Source organism: Platalea leucorodia (assembly GCF_965183815.1).
Source record: "Platalea leucorodia genome assembly, chromosome: 7".
NCBI classification, from domain to species: Eukaryota; Metazoa; Chordata; class Aves; order Pelecaniformes; family Threskiornithidae; genus Platalea; species Platalea leucorodia.
The window spans coordinates 44,127,793-44,138,576 of NC_138829.1; the positions used below are offsets into that span (position 1 = coordinate 44,127,793).

The 10,784-nt window shown below is 45.1% G+C and overlaps 1 protein-coding gene across 1 annotated transcript; it reads left to right on the plus strand.

Moving 5' to 3' along the window:
• The first annotated feature begins 3,677 nt into the window (after positions 1–3,677).
• PPP1R14D (protein phosphatase 1 regulatory inhibitor subunit 14D) lies at positions 3,678–10,692 on the plus strand. The gene is made up of 4 exons (XM_082316708.1): positions 3,678–3,963; positions 8,222–8,317; positions 8,524–8,556; positions 10,623–10,692. The coding sequence occupies exons 1-4, from the start codon at positions 3,781–3,783 to the stop codon at positions 10,689–10,691; spliced, it is 381 nt and encodes a 126-aa protein (XP_082172834.1). The 5' UTR covers positions 3,678–3,780; the 3' UTR covers position 10,692.
• Positions 10,693–10,784: the final 92 nt, after the last annotated feature.

The window sequence follows — 10,784 nt, forward strand, 5'->3', positions numbered from 1 at the left end:
GAGAGAAAGAGAAGCACCAGCTTAGGTCACAGATGTGGGATGGAGGTTATTAGCTTCAAGAACAGAGGAGTGTAACCAGATCTGCTTCATGCACTTGGTTGCTCTGCTGCCTGGATCAGCGTCACAGCTGCTTGGCACTACGACGCAGATGCTCAGCTTGGTTTGGTGGCCCTCTCTGGGGCCGTAAACAGTCACAAAAGCCCAGCTCCACAGTATCGAATCCCCCCCCTCCTTTCAGAGGCAAAACTTCACTCTTAGGGCAGGCCTGGAGGAGCAGCAACCCCAAGTCACACACATGGAAACTGAGGCGCAGTGTTTCAGGCTAACACTCAAATGCGCTGGCCACGTTTAAACCCCCTTTATACACCTACATAAATGATATAAGCAGATTTGCAGGATCATGCTGGACATGATCACCAGCAACTGCAGCAGGAGGTCCACTGGAGCTTAGGTGTGCACAGCTCTTGTAAAAAAACAGGTTGTCTGATTAGACGATTTAGTTGCCCAAGTATGTGTGTTCACTTCTGAAATTTTGGTCCAGGTTGTATGCCCAAGGCTATAAGGAGAGATTGAAAATAAGGTTGAAAATAAGATCTCATCTCCCAGCCATGCATGAGATCTCTGAGATCCCCCGCACTGTGCATGTCCAAACAAAACAGTGAACGTCCTTCTGTCCCTTTGGCCACCTGAATCTGCTGTGGTGCGAGGAAAGGACAGGATGGGGTGCAGCACCGTGAAGAGAGTCATGCAGCTGCTTCTTGTTTGGTGGCAGCTGGCACTTACCAGCACTGGCAGGTGGCTGGTGCACCTGTAGGAGATGCTGCCTCGTTCAAAGGGGACAATATCACTTACCCTGTATGAGGCGCCCAATCCTGTGCCTGCAGGAACTTCTACCACACCCTCATGGGGTGATCTTGTACAGTCTTTTTGCTTCTTCCTCCTGATTTAATGATAGATTAAAATAGTTTATTACTGGATGAGGCCTGCTTTATCTGTAAACGTTTATTTCTATATTGCCACCTTCTCATTACAAAGAATTCATGACTAAGCTCATACAAGCCAAAGCAGTATGATGAACATCCTGTAATCTGGCTCATTTTGGCTTACAGCTTTCCTGAGAGGCCCTCTGACATCCCCCACTGAATGTCTTATTCCGTTGCAGGGTGACACTGATAGAGCAGCACAAGGGCACCAGGGTCTGCTTATTACTTTGCCGATAGAGTCTGGACGGTGAGGTGAGTCTGCCTGTGGACCTTTTCAGATGTGGTATCTCAGGGCATTGCTCACGCTCAAGTGATCTTCCAAGTCAACAGCAGCTCAAGCTGTTTAAAGAGCCATTAGGACAGGTTATATTCCCCTTTACCTCTTCCTCACACCTATTCTGTGACCTCTGGATCCTGTGCTTCATGAATTCAACTATGCTGGCAGAAGATTAACAGGGCAACCCCATCTTTCATGTAGACTTGAACTGAACTGCTCAATGAAGAGCACCAGAGTCAGGACAGGGGATGGAGGAAGGGGGCAACTTCCCTGCCAGCCCTTCAGCTGCTGCAAATTTTTTTATTTACTCAGGGATGCTGGGTAACTTCTCTTGTAAGTCTGGTCCTCTTTCTCTGATCTTAATGCCAGCCTGTCTGGAGTTCCTCGGGACCAAAGAAAATATAGGTTGTTTTCCTCTCCTAAATATCAGTCCTTGAACACCAAAATAGAGCACTTCTATTTGGAGGTAGGAACTTGACACCTGGCAGCGTGTGTCCTTTGGTCCAGAGTTACCTTGTGAAAATCTGCTCATGTTGGGCCAGCATATTAGCCTTTGAAAAGTCAGTAGTTGTAAACCCATTAGAGGATGTTCAATGGGTTTTGCAAGGTTTCTAACAGTTAAGAATCTCTGAAGAATCTGCACTTACTGAGTATGCTCTGAGCCTCTCAATACAGATTTTTCTGGGAAATTTTGGTCTAAATAAGACAGTTTTAGGAATGAGATTAGAGGGAGGATACAGCCAAGCAGTAAGGAAAAATGAGTAAAGCTGCTTAAATTAAATAGCTGACAGCTGTCTTCTGAATAGAAATTTTAAGCTGTCTGAAAAGCAGAGGAGATGATATCAGTTGCAGGTATACTTTAATACTTTATCCCTCACTGATGTGGAAGCAAGTTTCAGGATCAGCATTTTATGGAATTTTCGGTCAGAAAAGGCTTTTATTTTTTTGCTCAAATGCAGGATGAAAAGAAGGGCTGGAATGGCCCTGCCCATTTTTCTACCACCCTGTGTACCAGATGTTGCTGGCTGGCTGTACCACCATTCCTCTGGGCAGAGGGATGTGGCTTTGGCAGGGGGACTGGGTACGACTTCCAGAGGAGACCAGCCCCCCTGCAGGCTGCCCCATGCTGCCCAGCAGCAGCTATCAGTGGGAGAAGCATTGGTTGCTTTCCCTTTGGTTTATCTAGCTCTTGGTCTCCAAACTGGAAGTACCTTGGCTGCCAGGAGCAGCGGAGACTTACTTACTTTTTCCACATAAATCATGAGACTGGAGTTGTTGGATCTGCTTCATGATGGAGGGTCTCAGCCAGTTTGTCCGTTTGATAGGGCAGCTCCCTGGGCAGGTCGTCGAGGGGCTCTGGGAACGGATGAATAAAGAGGTGTGATACAGCGTCTAGAGAGAACGCCGGTGTTCCAGTGCCCGGGCGCCCCATAAACACAGCCAGCCTGATTTCTGTTCCTCTGAACAGCGCTGCTCACACACATCCTTATAAAATGGTGTAGGGCAATAATGCTGCCGACCTTTAACCTGTCTTCCAGTAAGAAAGAGATTGTAAACGAAGCAATGATAATATATAGTATGATAGCAATTTATGATGCTTCAGCACGTGAATATTTTTCTATGGGAAGGAGACAATGCTATATCCCTAGACAGGCCTTCCCCTGCAGTGTCATCATGTCAAATACTGTAGGGTTTTTTTTAATATGAGCACCGATATTTTGTTTTATCTCAGAAGTGCCTTGCTCAAATGATCTCAAATTCAGGCCACTGGGATTTCTACAGAAACTCTTGAGAAGGCTGGAATAAATTTACAGATTGTAGAACAATGTAAAATGGGACTGCTGAGTCCAAGTTTGGCTTGCAGTGTCCCTGACCTAGTATTCCCACTCTTGTAAAATAGTGGATGTAGCCACCTGACTCCAGACCACTTCTTATCTGTGCTGGGGCCAGTGCTTTAGCTGGAAAATGCCATTTCAATGGGAGCTAAACCCTGTAGCTGCAGGCAAAGTAGTTTACAGAGGCTCTTGGAGCTTGAACACAGCAGGATTCGATGCATTATGTATGGATCGGCCCTCTGGAATTGCACATGCACTTAAGTTATGCCTGTAGGAAAAGTCATTTAAAACTTCCTTCTTCCCCACCTCTTAGAGCTGACTTGCGTTAAATATTAACAAACTTGGTTCATCAATTCCCTGGTTCACTTGGCTTCTTTTAAGAACAGATGTTATTACAACAACTCCTCTGCCTGCCTTCCTGCTCCTGTCAGCACAGCCGATGGTGAAACCCAAGAATCTGCTGCTGTAACTCTGCCTGCAGAGCCTGGCTGCTGCCCCGGCCGCGTGGTCTCCCCCGCCTCCCTCCCTGGGATCACCAATGCTGCCTGCCTTTGGTGTCTGTGAGCAGCCTGTGCTGTGAGCCACTGGTTGCAGAGAGGCCTTGGTTAAAGGAGATTGAGAAAAGGAGTGAGGGAGGCCACGGGAAGTCGAGTTCCTGCTGTCGGAGGAGGAGGAAGCGGTGAACATGGCCAGCAACTCCAGCACACTGCCCCGGGTGACTTTCCAGACGCCAGAGAAACCTGGGGAGGAATCATCACACAGGAAACTGGGCAAGTTAACCATCAAGTACAACCGCAAAGAACTACAGCGCTGGCTGGACCTGGAGGAATGGATCAACACCCAGCTGCAGGAGCTGTACCAATGCCGGGTGAGTAGCTGGGGCAAATCAGCCCCTCACTCGTCAGGTGAATGGGACTAGAGGCCCTGTGTGCTGGGACAGAAGTTTGCGTGCTCTGTCTTACTGGAAATAGCTTCTCATCTTCATTAGGTATCTTATTGCCACCTGCTACAGCACTCTCTGACTGGTGTGTCTGCAGTCCGAGAATCTTGCACCCATATAATCCAGCTCGCTCTACACTGCCTGGTCTTGCAGCTGCTGGGAGGGTGTAGCTATTGCTCAGCACGAGTAGCAGAACCTAGAGAGATGTACAAACCCAGGATGCTGCTTGTTGCTGAGCTCCATGCGGTGAGCGGCTTTGCGGCAATCAGTATCTAAGCTAGCTGGGTGAGAGTTATCGGTGTATCCTTGTTCCTTTGGGTCACAACAGTGTAGCTATAGCTGCTGTTTCAATGAGACTACTCCAGATAACGCTGTTATCTGTAGCTGCAGAGTCTGGACACACTACTGGCAGCAGGGCAAGAAACAAAAAACCCATGCTCAAATGTAGAGATCGTATGCCTTCATCTTCACAAATCCCCAGAGCTGTCTTCCTTGCCTGAGATTCCCTTTGCACCAGGAACAGTCCCTCTGAAATTCTTCCTGCCTGTCTGAGAGCTGTCCCACTAAGAAAGATCCTGGAGTGCCTAGGTCCAGTACCTGAATGGTACCCGTCTTTTCTTGAGCTGTTGCAGGGTACATGACATTTTTTTTCTTCAGGGTGGTGTGACATTTAAGTCAAGTTCCAGCACTGGCTGAGTTCACTGAAATTTTAACCTGGTAGTATCGCTTCTATTCATATCTTGTGCTTAGATGGGTGGCATTTACACTGGGAGCTTTCAGAAGGGATAGTGCTTTTCCGTGTTTGAGATATAATTCTTTTGGAGTGTGGTACAGGAAAAGATGAAAGGATTTCCCACATTGTATATCACGGTCTTAAACCCATTCAAATAGCTTGACAAAGGGTTTTGCTTTTATCTGTAGGGCAATGCAGTAAGAGAACATAGCTTTCTTGACTCACAACCCAGTACATCTTCAACAGAAGACATAGATGGGTTTAACAAATTGTCTAAAACAGCTTATTCGTGTCCTGGATGGGGATGGACTAAATGAACTCTAAAACCCTTTCTGCGCTGTTTTCTGTATTTGCACCCCAGCACAGCGTTAAGCACCCATCTTCCACTCTAAGCATCAGGAGTTTCCAATTGCAATCAACAGTGGAAGTGGACATGTTAGAACAGCCCAGGAGAGGTGATTTTTGTGCTATATCCCATGATGGTACAGAGAAGCTTTTGCCTGCCCAGGCTGATTTTCTGGGCCTGAGGGCCATAGAACAATGTCAGCTCCATGGCTGAAGAGCCAAACTTCAGGAACTGTCTCTGAGGCTGTCTTTATTATTGTCGTTGCCGTTGTTGTTCATTATTATTATTATTATTATTATTATTATTATTTATTATTATTATTGTAATTTTCTGTGTGACTGTTTCCTATCTGATATTTGTAGGAACGTACCAGGTTCTCATGCCATGTTGGGAGAAAAAAATAGTTAATTTCTGTTTTAATTTATGCCACGTGCAAAGAACATGCAGCAGAAAACAAATGTGGAGAAAAAGGTCCTTCCTTCTCTCGCAAATGCACGGCTCCTCTGAAAATGAGTATATTACTGCTCCTGTTCTGTTAATTAACATTCTTAGACCTTCCAAACAATTTTATAGCTTGTTTAGTAAAAATGACAAAGGATGAAAGCTCATAATCTCTTCGAGACTTAATTGTGAATTTCCAGTTGTTTTCTATAGTTTATAAAATGATAGTAATTAATAAATTCTCAGCTACATCTCAGGCCTCTTGATAATGCATGATGAAACATTCGATAGTGCACACAGGAGCAGATGCTATCGCTAGATCTAGTCAGACAGGCAAAATTCAGCGTGCCTGCAAAGTGCTGGAGTGACGGTCCTGCTGAGTGAAGGCTGTTCAAGAGAACAGCGGCAGGGACAGTGTCGCTTGCCAACCATGCCTGCCCTGGCATTTAAGGGACTGTCCCTGGGGTTGGTGGCTCAGTTCAGAGAGCCCTGAGCCTGACTGTGGAAATTTGCCAGAGATAAGCAGGGAGAATGGCTGCTGCTTTGAGTAACAGAACGTCTTGCCCTTTGGGGAATTATTGTCATTTTAAAGAGAAGGTTTGGGGTTTTTTTTTTGAGATAGACAAGAAGCACTTGGTACCACCAGTGACATGACCCAAGATGAGGCTCCCTGTGTGCTACTCTTACTTGCCCAAGTCTACAGATGTACACTTGTAAAGGTGTCAGAAAAACAAGTCGGGTTACGTTATCACTTCTGGTTTTCTGAGAATTAGGAGCTGTTTACCATCATCAAAGTAGCTGCCCAAAGGGGATAATTTTTTCCCTACTGCAAAATCCGAGCAGGCACAAGTGAGAAAGCCAGACATGCCCTTACAGGAACAGATTTCCAGTGGATTGCCTTTGCTAGCACCTCTCCAGCACAACAGGTTTCCCAGCTTCCTGGTGTATTTGGGCCAACCTAAGACATTTGCTACTAGGAACTAGAAAACATGATGCTGTGCCAGGTCAGAGACTGCTGATATGGTACAACAGGGGATTACACAGGATCTTTTCAAATAAATACATGTGCCACAGTAAATTACTTGTAATCACCCAGGTGTCCAGGAGGTCCTCCCGCTCTCCTCTGTGCATTGTGGCAAGACTCGTTAGCCCTGCTAGTCTGGGCTCCCTCGGATCCATCGACTTCCCTTACATTGTCTCTTTCTCAGCTTCTTCCTTTGCTCCCCCTGCCCTTGGCAGTGCAATGTTCCTCAATGTCTTGCAGAAACGTGTGTGACACAGTCAGAATAAACAGCGCTGCAGATTCAAATGCCAGCAAGGTTAGTTCAAACATCGCCTCCTGATACAGATAATCTGAATGCTATGCTATTTACTGTCATGAGGCTTTTTGCAGCAAAACTAAGCCTCAGGAGACAATTTTGATTTTCAAGATGATTCCCTGCACGTGGAAGCCAGAACACCATCCATACTAGGAGCAGAAAGCCATAGGCAGTTCCTACCCTGTCTCACCCTCCTGACCTATTTAGCTTCTTAGCTAGAGACAAAGTCAGGCTGGATCAAGACCTGTTGTCTAAACAGTCACAGGAAAACTATTATGTTTAAGAAGAAATGCTGTGTGGGTCACAGTACAATGTATTTAACTCTCTTTTATTACTTACCATTAAGCCAGCTGCATAGCAAAGCTGAACAAAGGTTTTCTCCTTCCTCTCTGGCTTGGTGTCAGAGACTGCTCAGAACAAGTTTCTTTTTTTCCTGTAAGTATTGCCTTTATTGTTTAATGTTTTACATACACATCCATAAATGCTACCCAGCAATCAGGTACTGCACTTTTTACTCAGTATCCTTATTCTGCTGATTACTATGTTAAAATATCACTAGTGTTGTGTTGTCAAAGATTCATTTTGCAAATACACTGGAAACCACAGCCTGCTTTCCTTACAGTCTTGTAGAGACATTTGGAGCTAAAACATGTCTGTGATCAAGTTTACGAATGTTTCCAGCTAACACCCCCAAGCATTACAAGATCATTACTCCAATCACCAAAGCTTGAGGACTCTCTTACATTAAAGGAGACTATTATATCCCTCTCATGTCTGTCAGAGAAAGCTGGCAAAATATTGTTAGGCCTTTCAAAAACATAATTGTTTTTCTCTCCATTACTGCAAGAAGTCCTAGTATAAATACCAACTATGTGAATGTATTTAGCCTAAAAGCCTAAAATCTCCTTGTATTAGTTGTACCTCTCTAAGCCTGCTGGATTTCTGTTTGGTGAATGCTTGTGCACACTCTTCACAGATGAGGTTTGTCCCAGGCTGGCTTACATTGCATTGCAGTTAGCAATTGCAGTTGGATATTCTTGAAAGGGTCTTCCCATGATGGATGATGATCTCCGAGCGGTGATATCAAGTGTTGAGGTGGGAAAAGATGAAGAATGTGTACATCAGGATGTGTGGCTGTAGCAGACACCACAGAGGGGCTAGAATCCATGCTTTCTTTATAAGAACCTCCTTATTTTGAGACAATTTGTATCTTGACCTCAACTTTGTAGCATAGTTTTATTGTAACTAGTTCCTTCTCAGCTGCTCAGTTCTTTAAAGATGGCCTCTAGAGTTCGTAGAAGTTTGAAGGTTTATTAACCGTGTATTTTTAATTTTTTTTCTTTTTAGCTAAGAGAGGAAACAGAGGCAGCAGCTCCTGAACCACAAATTGATCTTGAAGATCTCCTGGAGGTCCCTAATGAAGAACAGAAATTAAAACTCCAGGTCAGATAGAGGGACTTGGTGACTTTAAGTTAGGGACTTCCTTCATAAAGAGAAGTAGCGTGGGGTACAGAACGTGTATACAGTGTTGCATGATGCTTCCCTGTGTCTTAGCCTGTCAAATGTAATAAGATTATATACCCTTTTTGTAGGGAGGGGAGAATAGGTCAGCTCATAAAATACTAAAATGAGTTCTCCTTGGTTTTTAGGAAATCCTCCATGAGTGCTCCAGCCCAACAGAGGTGAGTGAAGCACCATCAATATATATATATATATACACGTTATACTGTGCTGTAAGAGTGTGTCTTTGCTGCTGCTTCGCTGAATCGCCAAGATATTACTGTGCCTAACATGACGCTGCAGATTTGTTTAATTCCCAATTGGAGGTGTTTGCCACTTTATTCTGCTGGGTTAGAAAAATACATGTAAATCTACAGGGGTGAGCTGAAGGCAGAGCAGTGGAGCAAATAAGGAATTACGCTTTACAACCAAAAAAAGTTCATCCCATGTTTTGGACATCCTAAGCTGACCAGGCTGAGTTGCTATTTGGTCCTCAGTGTAGAAAAGCCATAGACGGTGATAGAGCTCACATAACCATCTTGCACACTGTTAATTAAATGAATTCTTAGCTTAAACCACTCTAGTGTTATGAGTGACAAGAATGTAGGATGGCCCTCAGATTGGATTGGGCAGGTAATTATTGAGCAGTGGCCACCTGAGTTAGTTTTACACGTGATTTTTTTTTCCCATGTGAACTTTACAAGTACTGGTTTTGAGTTCGAGAGTTAAAGAAATCCCACAAGCTGTCACAATGTCCAAAGGAGTGGAGCCCAATATTTTGCAGTGTAGTGCATGCACCACACAGCAATTGCCTTTGCTGCACTGCATACCTGTGCAAAATGGGGTCCCCCATCACTGCTTCAGTCACATGCAGTGCATGTGAACATTGTGCTTGGACATCATTCATCGGTCTCCACATCTTGTTGAGCCTATGTAGCTGTACAGTGATGACCATACAGAAAATGAGGTGGATGCACGACTGTCACTGAAACTCGTCTGTAGCAATCGTTACAAATAGTCTCCTAGCAGGGGTTCAGCCAACAGGGCTGGCAATAGGGAAATAGTTTTCAGAGTATCTGAAGTTCAGATCTTGGGCAAGAACCCCACATTCCCAGAGAGACAGCTGAAAAGTTTGCTGTACTGATTCATGAGCCATGAAAGTGTCTTGCAGACAGCATGGCACTTGCTAACTACAAACAGATACTGCTGCCCCATTGGCAAAAATATGCACTTTCACCATGGTGATCTTGAATCCAGTCCCCTTGAGAGATCACAGCAGCCTATTTGCAGAAAGCAGGCAGAGGAAAGAAACTGGTTTCCTCTGAAGGGACTGACTGAAAAGGTACGCAAGATCCTAGGCATTTACTTCCAGAGCATGCTGTGGCAGGCAACCTCTGATCACCCACGTAAGGAAGATGGGCTTCCACACAGCACAAATGGTAACAAGCTGCAATACTTCCAGTGACCTTGCCTAATTACAAGGACATGTAGCTATCTCTTTGGGTGAAGAAAGGCTGCACAGTCCTTTATGGTGATGCTACTTGTCATGTAGAGGGTAAAGTTTGCACTAGTTACATTGACTTCTGCTTGGAATAACCAGATGGTCCAGTTTAGTTCATAGTCCTTGGCTGTGTCAGCAAAGTAGTCAGGGTTTATCTCCATTAACTGCTCATCTATCTGCTCTGCCTATCCTCAACCCCCGCTTCAGGTTATCATTAGTCCTGTGTGTTTTGCTACACCTCTTCTCTGCCAGCCACTTCCTTGTAGAATTGGCACAGCTCCGAGATGGTTTGCAATCCACAACATGGAGCTTTACAGGTTCAACAAGAGGGACAGCTTGCTTTGCCCTAGATTGGGAGGGCAGCAGAAGTGGGCAGGAGGTTATGGTGGCAACAGGAAGCAGTGGAACCTAACAGAGGACAACAGCATCCTGAGGTCAGCTCAAGGTGGAAAAAGCAGGTATCTGGGTTGAAGAGGGGCAGGCTGGCTGCTGGGGAGAAAGTAAACATGGCTGCTCCAGAGGGAGACAGGGAAAAAGGAAGTAGAGGAGCTTTTAGACCCTTCTTGTCCATCAAAAAAAGGTCTCCTTTCCTAAGCTAACAGATAGGTTTGCTCAATACATGTCAAAATTCTGGTTTCTGCTCAACATGAAGGCCAATGTGGGAAAAATGCAAGCACCATAGTACTCTTTGGGCTGGCGAGCACTGGAATTAACATGACATCCTTCTTCAACCAATTCTCATTGTAGGACTTCATTACGGAGTTGCTTAGTCGGTTGAAAGGTCTCCGGAGAGTCACCAGTCCTCAGAAGAAATGACCTTGCCCACATGGAACACCCAGCTTTGGTCACAAGGAAGCGTGTATCTTCCCCGCAAAAACCAGGATCAGCAACATCACTTCAGAATATGTT

Excerpts from the sequence above, each read along its gene's own strand:
- PPP1R14D (XM_082316708.1), top strand. The coding sequence starts at position 3,781 with ATGGCCAGCAACTCCAGCACACTGCCCCGGGTGACTTTCCAGACGCCA. Across the intron at positions 3,964-8,221 it reads AGGAGCTGTACCAATGCCGG|CTAAGAGAGGAAACAGAGGC; the intron begins GTGAGTAGCTGG and ends TTTTCTTTTTAG. Across the intron at positions 8,318-8,523 it reads AACAGAAATTAAAACTCCAG|GAAATCCTCCATGAGTGCTC; the intron begins GTCAGATAGAGG and ends CTTGGTTTTTAG.